The sequence below is a fragment of the Mirounga leonina genome, unplaced genomic scaffold (genome assembly GCF_011800145.1).
Source record: "Mirounga leonina isolate KUSES-001 unplaced genomic scaffold, KU_Mleo_1.0 Mir_200, whole genome shotgun sequence".
NCBI classification, from domain to species: Eukaryota; Metazoa; Chordata; class Mammalia; order Carnivora; family Phocidae; genus Mirounga; species Mirounga leonina.
Window position 1 is genome coordinate 6,916,977 of NW_023270503.1, and position 25,856 is coordinate 6,942,832.

Consider the following 25,856-nt stretch of genomic DNA (forward strand, 5'->3'; position numbering starts at 1 on the left):
TGGCTCAGTCGTTAAGCGTCTGCCTTCGGCTCAGGTCATGATCCCAGGGTCCTGGGATCAAGCCCCACATTGGGCTCCCTGCTCAGCGGGAAGCCTGCTTCTCCCTCTCTCACTCCCCCTGCTTGTGTTCCCTCTCTCGCTGTGTCTCTGTCAAATAAATAAATAAAATCTTAAAAAAAAAAAAAGATGTCTAAGAGAGAGGTGTTGGCATTTGTATTGCTGATGGATTTTAATAAGAGGAGAGGTTGGAGGAGGGGGTAGAAAGTTGGGAATGGGGAGTGTTTCAGTAAAAGTACCGTAATTACAAAAAGGTGGGAACAGAGAGGAAGGAATTAATATTAAAAATTTCGAAGGAAAATTTGATAGAGCTCGAACACTCAGTACAGAGGAAGGGTAAATCAAGGATGGGCAGTTTTTGAGTTTCTGCTTTTTGTCCTGATGTGTAGAAAGAATGTTCTTTATTAGTGAAAATCTCATAAATCTGTTGGAATATAATCTCCATGAATGTGAAAAGAGGGAAGACCTAGTGCCATGATCAGGGGTATCCCCAGCACCTGGCATAGTGGCTGGTATATAGAAGTGTTCAAGAAATATTTGTTGAAAGGATGAAAGAATGCATTTAACATGCCAATCTTTAGGTAGATTTTAGTTGCCATCTGTAAAATTTTTTTTTTGAGTAGGCTCCATGCCCATTTTGGAGCCCCATGTGGGGCTTGAACTCACAACCCTGAGATCAAGACCTGAGCTGAGATCAAGAGTTGGACACTTAACTGACTGAGCCACCTGGGCGCACCTGCCATCTATAAATTTAGAACATGCCAATTTCACTACCAAATGGTGACTTTTAAAGTAGTACTTGTTGGGACACCTGGGTGGCTCAGTTGGTTAAGTGGCTGCCTTCGGCTCAGGTCATGATCCCGGGGTCTTGGGGTCGAGCCCCGTGTCGGGCTCCCTGCTCAGTGGAGAGCCTGCTTCTCCCTCTCCCTCTGCCTGCCGTTCTGCCTACTTGTGCTCTCTCTCTCTCTCTCTCAAATAAATAAATAAATCTTTAAAAAAAAAATAAAGTAGTACTTGTTTTTTTTTTTAAAGATTTTATTTATTTATTTGAGAGAGAGAGAGAATGAGAGAGAGCACATGAGAGGGGGGAGGGTCAGAGGGAGAAGCAGACTCCCTGCGTAGCAGGGAGCCTGATGCGGGACTCGATCCAGGGACTCCAGGATCATGACCTGAGCTGAAGGCAGTCGCTTAACCAACTGACACACCCAGGCGCCCAAAGTAGTACTTGTTAACATTTTCTAGTAGCAAAAATTGTTTATATTTGTTGTAGAAAATTGGGAAAATATGCAAAAGTACAAAAACACAGTTACAATTACATTTACTTCAGAGATGACTGCTGTTGGTGTATAGATCCTTCTGGGTTTTTTTTTTTTTTTCCAGTGTGGATACATATTTATTTGTAAAATGAGGTCATATAGTAATCCTGATTTATACCTGCATAAATGTCATTTTTCGAAGTAAAATGGAACTGTTTGAACCTCCAAATAATGACAGTAGTGGATTATAACACGTAGAATATTGTAGGAATCCACGAGACCATGCTGATATGAATCAGAAGGGAGTTTTTCCTTAAAGTAGAATACAGAGTAATGGAGAAGGATTGCTAGAAATAGAAACATCACCATGTAGCAACCACTGTAGTAACACAACACAAGAATCATGAATGGCTGCTAAAACCAATAGGTAAAAGTTTGATGAGAAACAGAATGTTTGCATAGTCTCAATGTATCTTCTCACAAGATACTTATCAATTACAAAGGGAATGGTAATAACCTGCAGACACTACCTCCTCCAAGTGATGATAGTTAACATCACCAGTAATGTGACAAATTAACATCATCTCCCTTCTGTGATGCCCTGTGAGGGATACAGTATCATTTCTGCAGCATTCCTGCCCAGAATGCAAAACCTGAAATTAATCACGAGATAACATCATACAAACCAATTTGAGGGATAGTCTACAAATTAAATGACTTGTTTTTTTCAATGCTGAGGCCATGAAAGATAAAAAGGATTGAGGAACTCTTCCAGACTAAAGACTAAGGAGATGTGACCACCAAATGCAACATTTGATCCTGGGGGAAGAAAAAGATTTTTCTTTTCTATAAAAGATGGTAATGGGACGAATGGTGAAATAAGGTTGACAGAGTAGATAATAGCACTGTGTTAGTGTTAATTTCCTGATCTTGACAGTACACCGTGGTTATGGAAGAGAATGATCTTGTTAGGAAATTCATACTAAGGTGCTTAGGGTTATGTAAGGGGCCATCATGGTTTAAAAATACAGAGAGTAGGGAGAGGGAGAGGAAAGGAATGATAATGCAAGTGTGGTATAATGTTAACATTTGAGGGATTTGGTTAAAGAATAGATATGACTCCATTGTACTATTTTTGCAGTGTTTCTGTAAGTCTGATACTTTCTCAAAATAAGTTTAAAAAAAAGTGGAACTAGAGCTTCTGGATTGGTCACCAGTGAATCAGTGAATATTTTAATTAATTTATATAGTATTTGTGTATGTACTGCTTGCTGACTTTAGGGGCTATCATTCCTTCTCTGTATTATTGTCTTAATATTTTTTTATTTTACTTTTTATAAGATTTTATTTATTTGAGAGAGAGGGTGAGTGAGAGAGAGAGGGAGAGAGCACAAGCAGAGGGAGCGGCAGGCGGAGGGAGAGGGAGAAGAAGTAGGCTCCCCACTAAACAGGGAGCCCAATTCGGGATCAATCCCAGGACCCTGGGATCATGACCTGAGCCAGAGGCTGACACCTAACAGACTGAGCCACCCAGGCACCCCACATCTTAGTCTTTTTTTTAAAGTATGTCATAGGAAAGAGATAGAGCACTGGCTTAGCCATCAGAAGATGGGTTATTCTCTTAAGTCTGAAACTCATTTTTTTAGTGAGACCTTGAGAAATCGCTGTTTCTGGGTCCCAGGTACTTCATCTGAAAATTTTTGCCGGGGGGGCTGGATAAGCTGACATTGATAACTGGATTCTAGCAGTTCTGTGATGATGGGCTCTGGATTCACTGACATGGTTGGAACTCAGAGAAGTGTTATAGTCAGCTACTTGAAAAAGGCCCAAGCCTTCTCACACAAGTAAACTGAAAAGACTCTCAGAAATCGGAGCTAGAAGATACCTGTCGGACCATCTACTCTGAGCCTCCACTAGCGACACCCGACTTGTTTGCAGCACACCCTCTAAGTTGTTTTACCAGTACTCTTTTTTTCCAGCCATTCATTATTTTTCCGGAGACTTGACTTGTGTTTTTAGTCACCCTTTCTTTTAGTCATTTAAAAAAAGGAATGTGACTTTTCTTCACTTAAAAATTTTCCAGTTCTTTCATATTTAGCCTTTACCTTTGGAAACCAATTTGCTATTATGGCAGAGATTAATAGGCAGGTGGATTGTTTTCCTTTAGAATCACAAAAGGATTTAGTTGATGCAGTTGACTGTATATGATCAGAAAGTGATGGGAATAGAAATGAAATTTACAAATGAAAATGAAGATTTTTAAGTTTGTGCATTAAAAATCTTACTAGGTTAGAAAATATAACAGGAGAGTTACTTTTGCTCTTACTAAGCTTTTCCATATGATACCCTAAAAAAGAAAGAATATAAGGATGTCCAAAGCAGACACACTGATCTTCTATTGGTGAGGATGTAAATTATTCTTTTTTAGAGGTGATTTAAAAATATTTATTAAAAATAAAGACGATTATGCATGCTAACTTGAGTTCACTTCTAGGAATTTATCCTGTAGAAATATTCATTGCAGCATTGTTTATAAAGCTGAAAACTTGAACAGTGCTCATTGTTAGGAGACTGCATTAATAAATAAGGACATGTCTTACAATGGATTCTTATACAACTGTCAAAGAATAATGTAAGAGGTTTTTTACATTAATATAAAATGGATTTCCTGTTGCTATTTTTAAAAATTGTGATAAAATATATAAGACGTATGATTCGACATTTTAACCATTTTTGAGAGTACGGTTAAAGGGCATTAAATACATTGACAGTGTTGTGTAATCATCAGCACTTTTTCTCTCTAAAACTCTTTCATCATGCCCAATTAAAACTCTGTGTAGATTACATAATAACTGTCCCTTCACCCCTCCCAGGAAATTTTTACGTATGGACATGGAATACTGCCCAAGTACATAATTTAAATGATAAGGGAAGATTGTAAAATAGTATGAATGCTGTGATTCTGCTAGTAAACTGTGTGGTGAATTATTATAATAATATAAGTAAAGAAAAAATCTGGGAGGCTACATATACTAAACTGGTAAAGAGGGATTTGGGGGAAGATTTTTACTTTTATATTATATTTTGGTAATTTTTTTGTTTTAAACAACGGGCATGCATAACTTTTCTAAGCAGAAAAAGAGAGATACTTTAAGCATTGTACTAAAACTGGGTGATTTGGATGCCTCTGATTTTGGCGAATGAATAACAGACTCTGCTGTGTGGTTGCTGAATTTGAGCTTATGTAGAACCTAAACACTTTATTATTAAAATAATGATGTTTGTTTTCACAGCTAGAGTTGGGAAGACATCACTGATTATGTCTCTGGTCAGTGAAGAATTCCCAGAAGAGGTAAACATTTTTATGTCTTGTCTATATTTAAAATCCTTTTAAATTTATCAAAATCGAGTTAAAGTGAAATAAATTCTGCACTTTTTTGGCATGTGTTTTCCTTCTGACAGTTGTGGCTTTAAAAGGGCTCATATTAGTTTATACAAGCCATCCCTGAAACGTAGTGCAGGAGCAAGAATCAAACTAGATCTGAGTTCACCTAAGTCCTTTGCTTTTCCTCCTTTTGATTTTGGCTAGGACATTTGTCATCTCTGTGCCTTAGTTGTCTCATCCGTAAACTGGAGCTGGAAGGGATATTAGAGATCATCAAAGCTGTTAATCCTTTCCTAAAAATAAAATGTTATTCATAACCCCAAAATATAAAACAGGTGAGTATTCCTTTAGTTGAAGTAAGGGCTCGAAACGTCTGGCTGGCTCCCCACCTGCCTTCCGTCTGACACTCCCCAGTCTTTGAGGCATTAGAACCCCTAGGATTCTGACACACATATTTGAGAACCTTTAATATTATCCATTACATCATTTTACAAATGAAGAAACTAATTCATACCACCTCTGCCTACCTCAGAGGGTTGTTATGTGTCTCAAATGAGGTAGGCTTAATAATAGTAGAGTACCACCAAAAGTAAGGTGGTTTTATGATTACTGGCAATATATTTGTGTTCCAGAATGAGGGACTGTTGGCTGAGGCCTTATTTAAAGTTAGAATTTTGTTTTGGGGAATGGGATTGATGCAAATGGGATGAACACTATTTATTCTCTTCACATAGTTGGTGTATTAGCCCCACAGTTTGCATTTCCCCTTTCTTTACTCTTGTTTAGTTAAGAATATGTGTATAATTTCATTGTTCAGACAGGAATTTGGTATATTATATGGTAGTGTTTTCAACAATTACAAGTGCCACATAACCATTCATTGTTTCTTTTGCTTTTTTTCCCTCTTAAATAAGATACTGGAATAAGTAATTACTTAATTTGTGAAATAAAGTGTATCATCATATGATCACTTGGAGTATAATACCTAAAGGCTTTCTGTGATCATTTAACTGAGTTTAGAATTGTCATTTTAGCATAGTCCTCTTGGGTATGGATAAGAGGCTTTTAATTGGCTTAAAAAATCATAGAGTCTTTCTAAAAAATGGAATCATTAAATACAAGGCTTATGTAGCCAATCAGTTACCTTCTAGAAGAAATTAATTTTGATAATTTGTTTTATTTGAGAATTGCTTTGGATTAACATAGCTCCTCATTTGTAGCGTGTCTTAAGCATCAACAAAATGGAATGAAAACAGCATTTTAAAAATCAAATGTTTGAAACACTGAATTAATTTAAGTATTGTTTTAGGCTGCGTTACATCTGAAGTATCCTTAATATGTCCTTAATATGTCCTGTGCTCACACAAGTAGAAATGTGCATGCTTTTTATTTTTTATTTTTTTAAAGATTTATTTATTCATTTGAGAGAGGGAGAATGAGAGAGAGTACATGAGAGGGGGGAGGGTCAGAGGGAGAAGCAGGCTCCTCGCTGAGCAGGGAGCCCGATGCAGGACTTGATCCCGGGACTCCAGGATCATGACCTGAGCTGAAGGCAGTTGCTTAACCAACTGAGCCACCCAGGCGTCCTGTGCATGCTTTTTTAAAAGAAGTGTTTATCGGGGCACCTGGATGACTCAGTCGGTTGAGCATCCAACTTGATCTCAGTTCAGGTCTTGATCTCAGGGTCGTGGATTCAAGCACAAAAATAAGCATTTGAAAGTGTAATAAATCTGTTAACAAGTTTGATTGATAATATCCAAAGGTTTTTTTTTCTTTTCTTTTCTATATTTTTTTTGCAAATGAAGGTTCCTCCCCGAGCAGAAGAAATTACCATTCCAGCAGATGTCACCCCTGAGAGAGTTCCAACACACATCGTAGATTACTCAGGTAATGAATATCCTCTTGTGGGTGAAGCTGCAGCATTAATTTAATAGTCCTCAAAAAAGGTGTACATACTGAGCTTTAAAAAATGTTCCAGGATAAGTGTTCCTTTTTCTCTAGCAATAAATAATTTACTATTCTTGTCTCATTTATATCTCCTTGCTAACCCCCACCCCACACGCCATATAAAGCCTCCGTCTTGTAGTTTTCTGTCCCAGATTTACTAAGTTGGGTTCCATAATAATGAAAAGGAAGGAGTGATGGTAAATGACAAGTAGTAGATAAATCATTATCCTCCTTGACTTGGCATGTTTGCAGAGGTAAGTTCTGGATTAATTTTGTTATCAGGGATTCAGGAATTCTGAATTTGAGAATTTGTTGAGTTCTAAATTTGTTCTTTAATTTATCAGCCTTTGTCCCCTCCCCCAAATAATAGTTAAAACAGTCATCAGCTTGCTTACATTATATGATAATAGAAGCACATTTTTATTGCTTTGAATAATTTAAAATTTTTCTACCCACTAATACTTGCTTTTTTTTTTTCTTTCAAAGATTTTATTTATTTATTTGACAGAGGGAGAGAGAGAGAGTGGCAGGCAGAGGGAGAAGCAGGCTCCCCACTGAGCAGAGAGCCCAATGTGGGGCTTGATCCCAGGACTCCGGGATCATGACCTGAGCCAAAGGCAGATGCTTAACCGACTGAGCCACCCAGGCACCCCAAGGACTTAACTTTTTAATCACTAAATTATTTTGCTCTGTTCTGGGACTTCTTTTAAAAAAAAAAAAAAGGGAGGGATGACTGGCTGGCTCAGTTGGTAGAGAGTGTGACTCTTGATCTTGGGGTTGTGAGTTTGAGCCCCACGTTAGGAGTCAGTTGTAACAGATGTACCACTCTGATGGGGTATGTTCATAATGTGGGAAGCTATGTGGGGGCAGGAAGTATATGGGAAATCTCTGTGCCTTCCATTCAGTTTTGCGGTGCATTTAAAACTGCTCTAAAAAATAAAATCTGGGGGTGCCTGGGTGGCTCAGTCATTAAGCGTCTGCCTTCGGCTCAGGTCATGATCCCAGGGTCCTGGAGTCGAGCCCCGCTTCGGGCTCCCTGCTCTGCGGGAAGCCTGCTTTTCCTTCTCCCACTCCCCCTGCTTGTGTTCCTGCTCTTGCTATCTCTCTCTCTCTGTCAAATAAATAAAATCTTTAAAAAAATAAAATAAAATAAAATCTGTTTGTAAGCATGGCATAACTACATTGGTAATACTTTGTTTTCCTAAGCTGGTATCCTACATATTCTAAAGATGAAATACTAGGACTGAGCAGTCCAATACATACGACTATTGAACACTTAAAACCTGGCTAGTCTAAGCTGAAATGTGCTGTAAGTATAAAATACAGGTGGAATTAGACTTGGTGTGAGAAAAAGAATATAAATCTCAATAATTCTCTTGTTGAGTATATGTTGAAATTTTAATATTTCTGATATCTTGGGTTAAATAAAAATGTGCTTTTACCTGTTCCTTTTTACTTTTGTTGGGGGGAGAGGGGCACAGAGAAGCAGGGGAGAGAATCTTAAGCAGGCTCCATGCCCAGTGCAGAACCTGACATGGGGCTCGATCCCACAACTCTGAGATCATGACCTGAGCCGAAATCAAGAGTCAGACGCTTGAGCCACCCATGCACCCCATCCTTTTGACTTTTTTAATGGGACTGCTGGAACATTAAAAATGACATACACGGCTTGCTCATCCAGCTGCCAAACAGCACTATACCAGAAGCTGAGGGGGTTGGACGCTTTCTGCTGCAATCAGCCTTATAACCTGCTTCATTTACAAAATTATTCTTTTTCAGCATTGGAATTGAAGCCATTACCCATCGATTACTCAACATATGAAGAGATATTTAAAATATGGCCAGTTATTTGGCATAAATTAAAATACCATTGTACTCACTTATAGTATTAGTTTGCATGTCAGAAATAACAGGCATTTTGGGGGGGAATATTTAATATAAGGTGATCTAAATTAATGTCAGTTATTGCTTTTCTCTTCATATGTATGCTTTTTTTAAAAAAAAGATTTATTTATTTATTTGAGAGAGAGAGAGCACAAGCCAGAGGGGCCGAAGGAGAGGGAGAGAATCTCAAGCAGACTCCTCGCTGAGTGCGGAGCCCGACTTAGGGCTCGATCTCCTGACCCTGAGATCATGAGCTGAGCTGAAATCAAAAGTTGGATGCTTATCTGACTGTGCCACCCAGGCACTCCATTCATTTGTATGCTTTTTCATCATAGCTATGATCATGCATAACTCCTGCACTGTGGGGTTATATGCACATCCACCATTTGAGACCCATTCCAGCCAGAGATATGTGTTAGAAAGGGAATTCTGGACTCTTCACTATCATGCTTTGGTTTTGCTTCTGGGGCCTGCTCTCTTAAGATACAAGCTCTTAAGCTTGTATTGCCCAGATTCTCACCTGGCCTTCTGACCCTGTGTGTATGGACTCTTTGGGCTTCTGACTGCAGCACCTAGTCTTCTAGCTTGCGTTTCTGATCTCTTTGGCCTGACCCTTCTCAACTCTGGATCAGATGCTGGCCTAGATTTATCACACAATGCCTTCTGCTCTTCATGCAGTTATTCTGTGGTAGACTTGTCTTTCAGTGCCAGCCAGCTTCCTTATCGTAGTCCAGCTTTTTCCTTTCCCTGGTTTGCCCTTGCCTTTGCCACCTCATCTGGCACTACACTACATAAATGACATGAGGGATGAGGGATGTTGGATGCGTGCCATGTAGATGTTAGCTTGGCCATTAGTTTTTATGAAAGTGTTTAAAATAATGAACATTTTTTGACTTTGTCATTTGTAGAAGCAGAACAGAGTGATGAACAGCTTCATCAAGAGATATCACAGGTGAGTTAAAAAAATATAGCTGTAGGGTTTTTTTGTGGGAAAACAGTGATGATTTTGTGAGTCTTAGGTCTTAAGTCTTTGTTGTTAACTTCTGGCTTTGAGTATGTATTTTTGCAGTAAGTCCTTAGGAACTTTTTCCTCTTAAAGGCATGCTAAATGTGGGGGTTTTTTTTTAGGTTTCAAATTTTATTCTTCCTTTGGCCCAAATATGTTAACTAGCTGGTAATTAAATGCTACCATTTACATTTGTATTGTTTAAAAATACCATTAATTTCTTAATTTTCTCTTGTAGGCTAATGTCATCTGCATAGTTTATGCTGTTAACAATAAGCATTCTATTGATAAGGTATGAATGTGTGACTTTTTTCACTATATCTAGTTAAATTTCAATGGGGGCACTTTTAAAATTGATCCTTAATTTAGAGTTTTCAGAGAAGATCCTCATTGTGGCTTAGCTCTTGTTAATTTTCTTTTTAGGTAACAAGTCGATGGATTCCTCTTATAAATGAAAGAACAGACAAAGACAGCAGGTATTTTTTTTTCCTCTGAAACTTTGTATATTGAAAAATTTCAAACTTAGAGAAAAGTTGCAAGAAAGAGTACAATGAACACTTACATCCACTAGTTAACATTTGCCACTTTACCTATAGGTCTTTCTCTGTTTATACACACACACTGGTTTTGGGAGGAATTGTTTGAGGCAGCACATATATTTGTGAGCAAAGCAGAAAACAGTGTTCTGGTACTATAATGATTTACAACTTCTGACATGAAATATTTTGATCATTGATCTTACGTTTATTTCTCTTTCTCAAACCACTGCTTAAGAAGTCTGCACTTTAGAATTCCTCTCCCATCTGTATCATATGTGCCTTCTCGGTGGAGGTGCCCCTTGGGTGAGGAAAGGCTTCCCCTAGTCACTGATTGCTTATAGGGTGGTGTGTATAACAGCACGGGACTGGGAGGAGAATGAGTGCCCTCTGAGATCTGGCTTATCCACTTCTGTAGTAGAGACAAGGCTAATGCCTGTCTTGGCTGCATGTGGTAATTTTGAGAATCCAGTGAAATAATGCACTTGAACTGCTTTATAAGTTCTCTAAAGATTGCTAGAGATCTTTATTTAGGAGTGCATAGAGGGAGATTCCTTCGAAATTCTTTGGAAGATACATGTGTGATGGGAAGAAGTAAGAGAACACACCTTCTGTATTTTTCTGAGCAGAATGATAGTTCTGGGTTTAAGTGTTTTCATTTTTTTTTTTAAAGATTTTATTTATTTATTTGAGACAGAGAGAATGAGAGAGAGAGAGCACATGAGAGGGGGGAGGGTCAGAGGGAGAAGCAGGCTCCCTGCCGAGCAGGGAGCCCGATGCGGGACTCGATCCTGGGACTCCAGGATCATGACCTGAGCCGAAGGCAGTCGCTTAACCAACTGAGCCACCCAGGCACCCCAGTGTTTTCAGTTTTAAGTAAAAATGGAAACCAGAATTTCTTGGCAGTATTATTTAATGGAATATGTTATTTATGAGGTATTTTTAAATGTTAGGGAAATCAGACTAATATCTGTGTATTGTACACATCTGGCCCTTTGTTTAATTTTTTAGATATCTCTGTTGGACATTTTTGTGTCTTGAAACTGTAAAGATCTGGTTCTAAACAGATGAACGTAGTCATTGACCCTGTCTCTTGTATTCACGGAAGGAGACTTTATGACTGAGATGGCATTGTATATGCTGTGTCTTGCAGCTCTGATGGCACCTCTTTGTCATAGTTCTAAACTTTTAAGTGACTTCCCGACAAGGTAAAAAAGAGACAGTGAACCCGTAGAGCTACTGTCCAATGTAGTAGACTCTAGTCAGTTGTGGTGATTTAACTCAAATTAAGTAAAATTAGATAAAACTAAAAATTCACTTCCTTGGCGTGTACGTAGCCACATTTCAGGTGCTCAGTAGCCACTTGTGGCTGGTGGTTACAGTAATGGACAGTCCAGATAAAGATCATTTCCATCAACACAGAGGGGCATAGCAGATAGGCCTGCCTTCAAGGGGTCCACAGCTACGTGCTCCCACAGACACTTGCTCTTCTTGCTGCACACTTGAGAGATGTTTCCACAGGGGACTCTCCAGAGAAGGCAGTTTTTCTGGGCTTTATCAAGCACCAGGTGGACACCTGAATTTAAAAAAATTAGTTTCACTATGACAGCTTCCTACAGTTCTGTGGTTAGTTTTGTGGCCCTTTTGTTATTGTCTGAAAGTAGCTTATAACATTTGAAGATCGAATTGAGCTTTCTCAGGTGTGGCTGTTTTTTCCCCCTTTCCGAATCATATGAGCATACTTACTTTTCTTGTGCTTGACTTGTCCCAAGGGGGTCTGTTTCTTTATTATATGGACCTTACACTTTCTTAGTAACTTCTTTCCTGAACCTCATACCTTAAGTTTATATTTGTTGCACATATATTTTCCGTAGGACTTCCATGGACTGTTGTCACAGTGGTTCTTAATCAGGGGTGCCCATCACTGTCATCTGAGGTACTTTCAAAGAATATAGGTGCCTTTACCCCACCCCTGGAGTTTTAAAATATGTAGGTTTGGAGTAGGGCTTGGACATGTGTATTTTTTTAAGCTCCATAAATTATTTTGTATACACCTTTAGTTGAATGCAAACCACTACATTTTTGGAGACCCTCCTGGCTTTGTTAGGAATCTATATTTGGGTTATATAGTGGGCCAGGCCCTTTATGCATAACCATACTAGGGGTGTAAATAAATGTGTGCAAGAATTTCTCTTGCTATCTGGAGTTCCAAGAAGATAATTTGCTTTTTCTCCAAGCTCTCTTGCAAGATGTACAAATAACAGTTCCCTGATAGACTAGCTCTCTTTGATAATCCCCATTTAGATTTCTCATAGGCCTTTTGGATTTAATTTATCTGAAACAAAATCCTTAAATCCCTGCCTACTCCCCACTGCCCCCCCCCCAAAAAATCTTTTCTGACTCAGGAGATCTACTCAATTTGTCCAGCCAAAAACCTATGTAGTTTTCTTAATTTCTGCCTTGCCCTCAACGTCCATATCTAATCTACCAGTTGTTCCTATCCGTTCTGCTTCTAAAATAGATCTCAAATCTGAATACTTTCTCTCCATCTTCACTGTCCTAATCCAGGCTACCACATTTTAAAAAGCTTTTTATTACTGGAAAAAAAAAAAAATCAGACACATACAAAAGTAGGGAGGATCGTCTAATGATTCCCGCCCGTACCTGTCACCAGCTTCAACAGTTACCAATTCATGGCCGGTCTTGTTTCATTTACTACCCCTCCCATTGGGATCATTTTGAACAAATCATACTGTCAGTATTTCCATCTGTATCTCTAAAAGGCAACATGACTCATTTTATTGTGCCCCTACTCCTAATTCCTCACTGGCTTCCTGTTTTACACTTATAATAAAATGCACAGTCCTCACTGCAGCGTATGTGTCTGGCCTTTACTCCTCTTCCCCGCCCCTTTACGCGCCTCATCCCCGTCCGTTTACGCACCTCTTCCCTTTTGCTTAGTACTCTCCCGCCACTCTGACATATTTCTGTTTGGATTCACCAGGGTGTTTTTTAGGTTTGAGCCCTTTGTACACATTGTCCCTTCTTCCTGCACAGCTCTTTTCTGGCTCTTCACAGGGCCCATTCCATCTCCTCCTTTGCTCCTTCACTCAGATGCCACCTTGTCAGAGAGATTTTCCCCCAATTACTGTATAATTAGCCCCCTCCCATGACTGTTCCATATCCCCCTATTTACTTTCTTCATTGTACTTACAGAATTGGAAAGTGTATTGTTTATTTGCTTATTATCCATTTTCTGATTTTCGCTATTAGAATGGGCAGGGACCTTATCTGTCTTATATCCTTTAATGCTTAGAACAGTACCTGGCTTATAAGAAGTACTCAGTAGGGGCTCCTGGTGGCTCAGTCAGAAGAGCATGCAACTCTTAATCTCAGAGTCGTGAGTTCAAGCCCCAGGTCGGGTGTAGAGATTACTAAAGAAAATAACTTAACTTTAAAAAATTAAAAAAAAAAAAGTACTCAGTAAATATTTGTTGAATATGAACATGCTGCTAGGGGACTGGAACTGACTACAGTAGAGGGTTCATGTTGGGGGGATTAAGTAAAGCTAATTAGAATGGGTTATTATATACTTTAAAATAGGTATTTAAGGTCTTTTGCCTTCCTTATTATTGCAATATATTCTGTTTATTTCAGGCTGCCTTTGATACTGGTTGGGAACAAATCTGATCTGGTGGAGTATAGTAGTATGGAGACCATCCTTCCCATTATGAACCAGTACACAGAAATAGAAACCTGTGTGGAGGTATGCCTTACCATTTGATTTAGAAATTTACTGCTGGTGAATTCTCACTAAACTGTGGTTTGAAATAGGATGTGTGGAAGTGTGGGATGGGATAAATTTCCTGCTGTTTGTGAAGTCATGTAAACCAAATATAACAGAGAACTTGGAATTGACCTCTGAGTTCTTTGTAGACGTTAATATTATGATTTCGATGAAGAAAAATGTCTTTTTCAGTTTCTTCAAACAATCTTGTTATTATCTTACGTTGATAGTTTAAAATTTTTTAGCTCCCATAATTGCTTTTAGAATATAAAATTTTAAACTTTTTTTTCAGTGTTCAGCAAAAAACCTCAAGAACATATCAGAGCTCTTTTATTATGCACAGAAAGCTGTTCTTCATCCTACAGGGCCCCTGTACTGCCCAGAGGAGAAAGAGGTAACCCCCTGCCCCCCAAGCTGTGTTAGTAGGGGCTGGAATGTGTAGGTAGTAACTCTAGTAGTGATTTTTAGTAACTTTTTTTTTTTGTAAGATTTTTTATTTATTTATTTGAAAGAGAGAGAGATAGTGAGCAGGAACACAAGCAGGGGGAGTGGGAGAGGGAGAAGCAGGCTTCCCGCCGAGCAGGGAGCCCGATGTGGGGCTCAATCCCAGGACCCCAGGACCGTGACCCAAGCCGAAGGCAGATGCTTAATGACTGAGCCCCCCAGGCACTTCGATTTTTAGTAACTCTTTTTTTTTTTTTTTTTAAAGATTTTATTTATCTGACAGAGAGAAACACAGCGAAAGAGGGAACACAAGCAGGGGGAGTGGGAGAGGGAGAAGCAGGCTTCCCGCCGAGCAGAGAGCCTGATGCAGGGCTCGATCCCAGGACGCTGGGATCATGACCTGAGCTGAAGGCAGACGCTTAACGACTGAGCCACCCAGGCACCCCTAGTAACTCTTAAGTATTCTTCTAAACTGCTGAAATTTAAATTATTGTCTACTAAACAATTACATTTTCTAGGTACTTCAAAGACATTCATGTTAAATACTATGAATAGTATTCCAGGTCAAATAGTATTTCAGGAAATGCCATTAAAACAAACAGAAGAATTGGCAACAATAACAGCAAAGTCTGAAGACTTACCTAATGGTTTACTTACTTTGCTAGTATAAAGTTCACAGACTTAAAAACACACACAAATGAAAACCCTGTGTAATGATTTGACATAGGTACAGCATGTAACACAATTTGAATATTCCATTCTGTTTCATAGCTAAGAAACACAGTAGTATTTAAAATTTAACAATATTTGCTATAGACTTTTTTCTTTTTTAAAAAAATTTATGTATTTGTTTTTTAATTCCAGTATAATTAATGTACAGTGTTGTATTAGTTTCAGGTGTACAATATAGTGATTCAGCAATTCTGTATGTTACTCAGTGCTCATCATGATAAATGTACCCTTAAGGTGCCTGGGTGGCTCAGCAGGGAGGCTGCTTCTCCCTCTCCCTCTGCCATTCCCCCTGCTTGTGCTCTCTGGCTCTCTCTCTCTGTCAGATAAATAAATAAAATATTTTAAAATAAATGAATGAATGAATGAACCCTTAATCCCCTTCATCTATTTGCCAAAGTCTTTTTTTTTGAAGATATGTTTATTTATTTGAAAGAGAGAGAGAGAGAGAGCACGCGCGCACAAGCTGGGGGAGGGGTGGGGAGAGGGAGAGAGAGAATCCTCAAGCCGACTCCACGCTGAGCACAGAGCCTGATGCGGGGCTCAATCCCAGAACCCTGAGATTGTGACCTGAGCCAAAACCAAGAGTTGGCCGCTCAACTGACTGAGCCACCCAGGCGCCCCTGCCATAGACGTGTATGGATATACCATACTTTGTTTATCCATTCATCTGTTGATTGACATTTGGGTTGTTTCCATTTTTTGATTATTGTGAATAGAAGAAGTTTGAGTACCTGTTTTCATTTCTTTTGAGTGTATATTGAGGAGTGGATTGCTAGGTCACATGGTAGTTCGGTTTCATTTATTGAGGAATCACCAAACTGAATGGCGGGTTCCAGTTTCTCCACGTCTTTGCCATGCCAATACTTGTTATTTTCCTTTTTGTGTGTTTGTGTGTATGCTTTATTATAGCCATACTAGTGGTAGTGGTGGTTTTGATTTGCATTTCCCTGATACCTAATGATGTTGAACATCTTTTCATGTGTTTATTGGCCATTTGTATATGGAGAAATGTTTATTTAAGTCTTTACCCATGTCTTAATTGAGTTGCCTTCTTACTGTTGAGTTTTTAAGAAATAAAAAGTTGCAGATTTTTTCCAGGAAAAATTTATAGTATCGGTGAGTGCCTGGCAGACTTTGACCTGTGGGCTAAATTGGCCTGCCACCTGTTTTTGTACGGTTTGTGAACTCAGAATTTACATATTACACGGTTTTCATGATTGAAAAAAAAATCTGAAGAAATAATATTTTGTTATATGGGAAAATATATAACTTTCAAATTTCATCATTTATAAATAACATTTTACTGCAGCACAGCCACACTCGTTCCTTTATGTTTGTCCGTGACTGCTTTCGTGCTGCAAAGGCACGAGTAGCTGCAACAGAGCCCGCATGTGCTGCGCTCACTTCTGCCTGCTGCCCGGCACACTGCTGATTGCACTGACCCCATTATGACTTTATAGTGTGAGTACCATGTGTGCCACGGTACCTGAGCATCTTACTGTTTTATTATCAGTGCATTGCCCAGCATGCCAGAACAAAAGAAATATATGGCAAAGCAGATAGATTTTCTGAGCTCAAACTCCAGTTCTCGCATCATTTTTTTAGGGACCTTAATGCAAATGCAAAGGAAAGTTCCATGTTTTATAATTCATTTGACTGTGCACTTGAGGAGCTTCCACCTAACCTTCAGTTGGAACTGATTAATCTGTAGTGTAATGACATGCTAACAGGAAAATATCAAGAAAAGAATCTAATATAATTTTGTAAATGCCTTCCAAGCAGTTAATGTGCTCAATTAAAATGCTCTGTTTATGGATATGTGTCAGTATTGGCCATGCATATCTACAAAATGATTTTCAAAGATGAAATATGTAAAATCTCATTGCAGATCAGCATTAACAGATGAACATTTTCAGTCTTCATGATAGAGAACACTAACTTTGAACCCTAATTAAACAAAACGTATTCCTCCCCCAAAAATTCCATTTTTCTTATTAGTAGACCTGTGTAGCAAATTTTTACTCCATTATTACTACATTTTGAATTCTGTCAGTAAAAACTTTATGGAAATTTGATTCTCTCTTGCTGTATAATATATAAATACCTACGTGATATTCTTGATTTTGCCTATTGGCCCCCAAAGCCTAAAATATTTGCTATGTGGTGCTTCACAGAAAAGGTGCCGACCCCTGGTATAAGTAATTAATCTGAGTTATCCCTTAATCTGACCCTGATTTACTCTTCCTTAATCCTGGTTTACTGTTCCATAATTGTAGTGCTTTCTTTCTCTTAGTCCCGTATTTCCCTAATTTGCCCCATAATAGTCACTAGGCACACTTGTTAAAAACACCAATCCTATTTTGATTCAGCCAGATACAGCATCTTATGATCAAGGAGATTTGGGAAAGTCTCATACTATAGAGATTTACCTGAGGCCTTGGCCTAGTGGTACATTAAATCCGCTCTATTAGTTCTCAGTGCTTTAATTGCTACTTTTTTCCTAGGCCTATTATTAGTTTTGCTAATCTGCTTATCTCCCCTGCCCTTCCCCCAGTCCCAGAGACTAAAACTTCTACCACCATCTGTTACTTGTTTCTTAGGAGGACCTGCCTGAGATAAAAGGTGTAACTTTTAGAAACTAAACCTTGTTTATGTAGACAACAATAATAATTTTGTTTCCCTAAGTAAGCTCTACACCAACATAGGGCTGGAAATCCTGACCCTGAGATCAAGAGCTGCACCCTCTACCAGCTGAGCCAGGCAGGCGCCCCAAAAATAAACTTTTTTTTTTTAAATTTTATTTATTTATTCATGAGAGACAGAGAGAGAGAGAGAGAGAGGCAGAGGGAGAAGCAGGCTCCCAAGGAGCAGGGAGCCCGATGCGGGACTCGATCCCAGGACCCTGAGATCATGACCTGAGCCGAAGGCAGACGCTTAACCATCTGAGCCACCCAGGCGCCCCCAAAAATAAACTTTTAACACAGGGAGCACCTGGGTGTTTCAGTAGATTGAGCCTCCTACTCTTGATTTCAGCTCAGGGTTGTGAGATCCAGCCCTGGTCCGGCTCCATGCTCAGCACAGAGCCTCCTTAAGATTCTCTCTCTCCCTCTGCCCCTCCATCCCAGGTTGTGGGTGCACGTGTGCACGCGTGCTCTCGCTCGCTCTCTCTCTCTCAAAAATAAATAAGCTTAAAAAAATAAACTTTTAACACAGATTTGAGGTGGAATCATCAAAAAAATAATATTCAAGATTAAAGCCTGATGATTAATTCAAAATTAATTCCAATGATGATGGACTCTGTATGGCCCATGGAGTCCTCTGCTTACCTGATAATGAAAAAGATGTGACTTGTATAATAATGTTTATTGTGTGAGGGTTTTAATTATTCATATGCAAAATGAAATGTTTAATTACTGTAAAAATTTTTTACAGCTTTATTGAGATATAATTAATACCTTTTAAACATAGTCATATTTTGGTGTTATGTTTTAAGGTAGTTACTATTTAAATACTGTATTGAGCCAGTAGCTTAGACCACTTTAGCTTTTTTTTTTTTTTTAAGATTTTATTTATTTGTCAGAGAGAGAGAACAAGCAGGGGGAGCGGCGTGCAGAGGGAGAAGTAGGCTCCCCACTGAGCAGGGAGCCTGATGTGGGGCTCAATCCCAGAACCCTGGGATCATGACCTGAGCTGAAGGCAGACACTTAACTGACTGAGCCACCCAGGCACCCCTAGAAGAAGCTGTATTATTTGGTTTCTGATTTTTTTACTTAACTTTTCTCATTTCTTTATAATCTCTTTATATCTTAGGTTTTATCTTTGTCTCATTACATCAAATTGTCTCCTAGAGACCCTATTTAAAACAACATAAGAAAGGATTGTCTATATGTTTGAGAAGATAATAATACTGTTTGTTCCAGATAGCGGTATGGCTGAGGTTCATAAGTACACATTTCCTCACCTTGCCATCTTCATTTCTCTGACTCAGACTGTCCATAGGAGATCTCCTTACAGATTTACACAGTGTTTAGAGATCTTCCTGAAAGTTTTATTTTCTCAAGATAGTTGACAGTGGTTATCCTATAGTAAACTATACAAATCAGAAGCGTGTAGGCCTTATTTTTAAATAGTAAAATACTTGTTCTATCCATTATATATCCTAAAACAAAATTAAGGAAGTTGTCAAAATACATTTCCAGCAGCATTACTTTTAAAAGTTTTATAGAGTCACAATAGGCAAGATTCTTTTTAAAATGCAAGTAATTCTTATAATAGGAAGTTAATTAAAGGCTTTTATACTTTTGCCACCTGTTTGTGATTAAGCATACTTAATTCCCAACTTTGACACACACACACACACACACACGTGAGAGACCAAAACATTCAGTCCCATTCTTCTATCAGAAGGTTGGTCAAAAATCAGATGTTGGGGGATACCTGGGTGGCTCAGTCAGTTAAGCATCTGCCTTCGGCTCAGGTCATAATCCCAGGGTCCTGGGATCGAGTCCTGCATTGGGCTCCTTGCTCAGTAGGGGCCTGCTTCTCCCTCTGCCTGCCGCTCCCCCTGCTTATGTTCTCTCTCTCTGACAAATAAATAAATAAAATCTTAAAAAAAAAAAATCAGAAGTTGGTTATACCTCAGTAAAGTTAGGGGGAAAATCAGAAATTGGGAAGGAAGGCCCTTAGTAGTTTTATAGTCAGTTCAAGTTTTTTATGGAATGAAGGAGAGCGTAAATAAATATTTTCTTTATGACTGGAAGAATACATTTTCTCTAATGATGAACTTCTTTTTTTGCTTATCCTTGGAGAATTTATGGTCACCAGGGGCAGAATTTGACCATTCTGTGTATTGGTCCAAGTAAATGGTACCTCATTTACTTAAAAAGACATTGAGTATAAAAGTAAATGGGTTTGCTTTAGTTCATTTTTCATGTTTTATTTGATGTTATGTATTTGATTATGAAAACAAAACATTACTTATGGAAGTCATATTTTGAAATCCCAACTATCTTAATTAACATAATTGTTTCTTTTCTCAATGATGTATAGATGAAACCAGCCTGTATAAAAGCCCTCACCCGTATATTTAAAATATCTGATCAAGATAATGATGGCACTCTCAATGATGCTGAACTCAACTTCTTTCAGGTAGCCCTCTTCTTCTTTAGGCATTTTTGTATCTTGGGGGGTTTCTTGTTGAGAAAAGCTATAAAAAATATTATTAGCTTAAACAATGTTATGTTGATAAGCATGTCTTTTTCATGTAAAACTGTCTTTCCCATCAAGCTATTTAAGTCTTCACCTGGGCTATAAAACTCTCCTATGCACAGGAATTGAGGAGACTCTTTGTGTCATTTCATGGTATACAATGGGTGTATTAAAGATGACTTGAAGTTTGAACTCTGAATTATTTTTTCTCTCTTGGTTTTGTATAACATGGGTACACAAAGAGCTCTGTGTTTTAGAAATGCTATGGAGAGAGTAGGGAAAATTTCTTTCCTTCTACATATGACATGTTTTATTTATTTATCTTTTTATTTATTTATTTATTTAAAGATTTTATTTATTCATTCAAGACACAGAGATAGAGAGAGAGAGAGAGCACGAGTAGGGGGAGAGGGAGAGGGAGAAGCAGGCTCCCTGCTGAGCCAGGAGCCGGATGTGGGACTTGATCCCAGGACCCTGGGATCATGACCCGAGCCGAAGGCAGATGCTCAACCATCTGAGCCACCCAGGCGCCCTGTAAGACATGTTTTAAATAAATAATGCAAAGCAGAGATGATCCTATTTTAATTTAGAATTTGGTGCTTTTTTTTGGTTGCAACTGATTTAATGTTGTTTTGTAGAATAATGTTTTATATTATTTGTGGTTTTAATACTGTTTTGTTTTTAAATTGATTTTTACATTTTTTGCTAGAGAATTTGTTTCAATACTCCATTAGCTCCCCAAGCTCTGGAAGATGTCAAGAATGTAGTCCGGAAACATATAAGTGATGGTGTGGCTGACAGTGGATTGACATTGAAAGGTGAGTGAATGGTGTTTTCCCCCCCTTTTAAACTTGATATTTTCAGACTTTGGCAGAAGGTGAAGGTCCTAGCATTATATATACTTTAAGGAAATGTTAGGATTTACTGATAGGCCTAAGATCTAACTTGGTTATTAAGAGTTAGAAGAGACAGGCCATTGATGGAGATAATTATCCTTACTGTCAGCAAAGATTAGAGGTGGGGAAATTGCTCAGATCTTAGGAATGCAGAGGTCCATCTGAGGGGCCGAGATTTCTGGGACAAACAAATTTTTTTTTCTTTTTTTTTTTAAAGATTTTATTTGAGAGAGAGAGAATGAGAGAGAGCACATGAGAGGGGGGAGGGTCAGAGGGAGAAGCAGACTCCCTGCCGAGCAGGGAGCCCGATGCGGGACTCGATCCAGGGACTCCAGGATCATGACCTGAGTCGAAGGCAGTCGCTTAACCAACTGAGCCACCCAGGCGCCCGGGACAAACAAATTTATCTTAATATTCTTACTACTTAATAGCATCCTCTAAATATAAATTATTTTCAGGGCATTTTGTCTACCAGTCACATTTACCAAGTACAAAATGTTCCTTGTAGAACGTATTATAGAGCCACAGTGAAATAAAAGATGAAATTGAAAACCACTGTTTTCCATTATAGAAATAAGTTCAAAAATCTATAAAATGACTTCATTTATTTTTATCATATAACTTTCTGAATGTCAGTGTATTCCTTGGGATGCATTTTTGGCCCTTTTATCCATTGCCATCTCTTGCTGACTTGGGTGTATATGTGAAATGATTCTGAAGTCAGCTCTGTTTCATTGACAGATTTATGAACTTTGTTTTGATTTGACCTTCGGTATGCAAAGCTGTATGCATATGTTCATGATTCTAGCTCTTGGCATTATGTGTTACATGCTTTTCTTCCTTGTGACTTTGTACCCTTATTCACATCACCTGTGCTTACTGATTTTATTTCAGGTTTTCTTTTTTTACACACACTTTTTATCCAGAGAGGGAGACACGAAACTACCTGGACTGTGCTTCGACGATTTGGTTATGATGATGATCTGGATTTGACACCCGAGTATTTATTCCCCTTGTATGTACCTTTAGCTTTCTAATTGATTTTGCTTGCCAAGTATTTTTAAGTTTTATTTGGCGCACAGTTTAGGTAGGCTTTGAGCTACCCAGAACTAATTTAGATTTATAGAGAGGTTTATAGCAGGATTTGTCAACCTCAGCACTACTGATATTTTGGACCAGACAGTTCTTTGTTGTAGAGTCTACCCTGTGTATTATAGGGTGTTTAGCACATCCTTTTTTTTTTTTTTTAAAGATTTTATTTATTTATTTGACAGAGACATAGCGAGAGAGGGAACACAAGCAGGGGGAGTGGGAGAGGGAGAAGCAGGCTTCCCATCAATCAGGGAGCCTGATGCGGGGCTTGATCCCAGAACCCTGGGACCATGACCTGAGCTGAAGGCAGACGCTTAACGACTGAGCCACCCAGGCACCCCTGTTCAGCACATCCTTAGTTGCCAGTAACACCTCCTCCCCCAGCTCTGACAACTGAACACATCCAATGTCTCTAGAAATTGCCAAATGTTCCTTCAGGAGCAAAATCATCCCCAGTTGAGAGCCCCTGATTTAGAGCGTGGCATAAATTTTTCCTCTTCTTCTCATGGGGAATAAGAGTATCTTTTTTTATTCATCTTACTGAGGAAGGAGATAACAGATGCTGGAGAAACTTGCATTTGGAATCAAGACGTCAGTATATTGGTTCACTTCTTTCTATTAGTCCTTCTCCTCTGTAAGTTCTGTGGCCTTTTCTTAGCTCAGGATGAAATAAGTTAATTTTTCTTAAATAGCCTGTTTAGGAATTTTGTGGTTCTATTTGTGGTTATTTTCCTCCGATAATGCTATGTGTAAGTTGTGTTTGTTTAAAATGGACCCAGTTTCACCTGAAACAGGAGACTGCCTTGCTGTGTGTTGCCTCTTCTGTACCCCAGGGGGGTAGGCTTTTCAGGGAAGTGATGTCCCAATATCTGGCCTTTTGGGTCTTCAGCCTTTCTTCTTTACTTTTTCCTTGGCACATTGTCTTCATAGTGTCCCTTTTCATTTTAGCATAGCACCCCTAGCTATCTATGTAAGGGTTCAGAAAGACTCTTGTTTTTTCATTTATCATCATCATGGGGAAAGCAGAGTTCTTTCTGGTCCATTAATCGGGTCTAAGTTGAAACTTATCTTGTTGAAGTGACTAAATCTTGGCTCAAGTAATTTCCCAGATTTTTCAATAAAAAGCATTGAATGAATGAATTTGTCCCAGGACCTTTTGTCACATTTTCTTTTCTGTGCCATTAACATGGGTAGGTAAATTCTACAGGAAGTTGCTTATTACTTTCTTAAGCGTGACAGTAAGAAAACTCCGTTGCTTAGGGCTTTGTGGCTCACACTAATAGCTCTCAGTTTCTTTATGCTGTTTGCCTTTCATTTTCTGTAGAATAGCCTCATAGAGCTACCACTTGAATCTTTCTAGCCTTGTTATTAAACTGTCTCTTTCTGTCCTTCATACTGCTACTGGATTAGTAGATACATAAATACATATTTGCCCATGTCACTTCCCTTAGAGCCAGGATAAAGCTCAGTCTTCTTAACATGTTATACAAGGTCATTCATGATCTGCTCTGCTCATGCTTCACTCTCTGCCTTCATTCTAGAAGTAAATACTGCTACTAAACTATTTATAGTCTACCAATCATCAGTTGTTTCAGGCTCTAGGCTTTTGCCCAGGGATTCTCACTTTTCCCCCCTCTCTCTCCCAACCTAATTATTGCTTCTTATCCTTCAAGTCTCTCCAAGTGAGGTGATAGTGTCTCTCAGTAGGACTGACACCTCCCACCCCCATGCCAGAGATGTCCTCTTTCGTGTGGGCCACCATAGCATCCTTGGTTTACCCATATCCACCACTTGCTTCATTCTTTTGCAATAGTGAGGTTGTCTGTCTGTGGTCTGTCTCCTACTTGACTGTGGTTCCCTAAGGGTAGGGAGCCTGTCTTGTTTTTGTGTGCCTAGTATCTAGCTAGCACAGTGCCTTTGATTGAACTGAACTTAGGATGGGTCACAGGTCAAATCAGGCAGAAATAACCTCTTCACATCTTTTCAGCTCATTAAATGTTGACATAAGCCATAATTATGACTTACAGTTTGTTTATAAGAAGAACAAACCCATTACAGTGTAATGGTGTTACTTGTAAAATTTTTATTTCAACCTGCCCTTCAGAAATTTAAGAAAACTTTGTGTGTCAGCTCAGAATGAGTGTTATTACAGCTCTTGTGAGGATTGCTATTCCACTCCATTGACTTGGAATGGCTTCAGCAAAGGTATTTTATAAATGGTATCATCCCACAAAAAAAGACTTGTTGCAGTTTTATATCTGTTTCTTAAATTTTAATATTTGGTTAATGATTTATTTTACTCTTAAATTTTTTTTTTGTCAATAGGCTAAAAATACCTCCTGATTGCACTACTGAATTAAATCATCATGCATATTTGTTTCTCCAGAGCACCTTTGACAAGCATGATTTGGTAAGCTTTCAGCTGTAGTTTTCCATGATTGTAATAAAATATTTTTCTGTAAATGATTTAACTCTGTTCCCTTAGCTAGGGGATGCTCATGTCACATAGCCAAAAATTGCTCAAACTTAAGTTAGACTAGCAAAAATTCTGTTTATTTACTTTTATTATTTTCTCAAGATGAAAAAGTCTAGTTTCTGGTAGATTCTTATATAGGTTTTCTTATATACATGAGAAGAATTTTCTTGAGAAAATGTAAAATTTCATTTGTTTTTAGAAGCATAGCTTTACTAGACTGGGGGCTCTGTGTTTGGGAATTATTCTCTTAGGTGTCTAAACATTTTGTATACTTCTTTGTGTATCCTCAGGACAGAGACTGTGCTTTGTCACCTGATGAGCTTAAAGATTTGTTTAAAGTTTTCCCTTACATACCGTGGGGGCCGGATGTGAATAACACAGTTTGTACAAATGAAAGAGGCTGGATAACTTACCAGGGATTTCTTTCCCAGTGGACGTGAGTACAGAGCTCACTTGTTTCCTTTAGAGTTACAGCCAGTTTAAAATTACAACGTGTCACATTCATCATTTTGTAAGTTGGTCAGGTCTTACAGAATGCTTCAATCATAACTGCCTGTGAGCAGGATTTATAGTGCTGCTGCTGTGTCTAAGATGAACTTTAGATGTTCTATCAATTTATCAGGAAGGTCCTGTTTGCTTTTGGATGATGTACAGGGAAACAGTAATAAGTCTTACATCAAAACTGAACTAGATTTTAATACTTTTTTGATTAAGGGAATTGAAAACCTCATTGCTATTACACAATTCTTATACTTCCAGAATATGGGGAGAGCATATTTTACTTGACACTGAAGGCTTATTTGAGGTTTTTTGTTGTTGTTGTTGTTTGTTTTTAATTCACTTCTTAGGGTTTTTCTGCAGTCTACCTACAGCATAGTTGACATTGTATCTGGGGCGCTAAGGACATCCTCTGGTCGCGCATGATGACATTATTACTTTAGCCTTGGTGAGACTAACTTTCTCAACACCAGGACATGTTCTTTTTTTCACATCACAAGAAGGGTTAACTAATTTCAAGTGCCTTTCAGTTATTTTTGCACCTTTTGCAAACCTTTTCAGATTTAATTATCAAGTCCTCAACCAGCCAATATTTGCAGTAAGCTTTTGTAACTTAGGAAGCAGATAATATAAAATATCCTTACCCTAGATT

General features: G+C 38.5%; 1 protein-coding gene across 5 annotated transcripts in view; it reads left to right on the forward strand.

The window, feature by feature from the left end:
- The window catches only part of RHOT1 (ras homolog family member T1), a 60,961-nt gene that overhangs the window by 12,718 nt on the left and 22,387 nt on the right, over nt 1-25,856 (forward strand). For all 5 annotated transcript variants that reach the window (XM_035027784.1, XM_035027782.1, XM_035027785.1 and 2 more), the window contains exons 2-13: nt 4,607-4,665; nt 6,504-6,585; nt 9,438-9,481; nt 9,774-9,827; nt 9,959-10,011; nt 13,729-13,837; nt 14,151-14,252; nt 20,084-20,182; nt 20,952-21,060; nt 22,033-22,153; nt 24,556-24,640; nt 24,997-25,142. In XM_035027784.1, the coding sequence (XP_034883675.1) occupies nt 4,607-4,665; nt 6,504-6,585; nt 9,438-9,481; nt 9,774-9,827; nt 9,959-10,011; nt 13,729-13,837; nt 14,151-14,252; nt 20,084-20,182; nt 20,952-21,060; nt 22,033-22,153; nt 24,556-24,640; nt 24,997-25,142 (1,063 nt within the window). The remainder of the gene's footprint in view (nt 1-4,606; nt 4,666-6,503; nt 6,586-9,437; nt 9,482-9,773; nt 9,828-9,958; nt 10,012-13,728; nt 13,838-14,150; nt 14,253-20,083; nt 20,183-20,951; nt 21,061-22,032; nt 22,154-24,555; nt 24,641-24,996; nt 25,143-25,856) is intronic.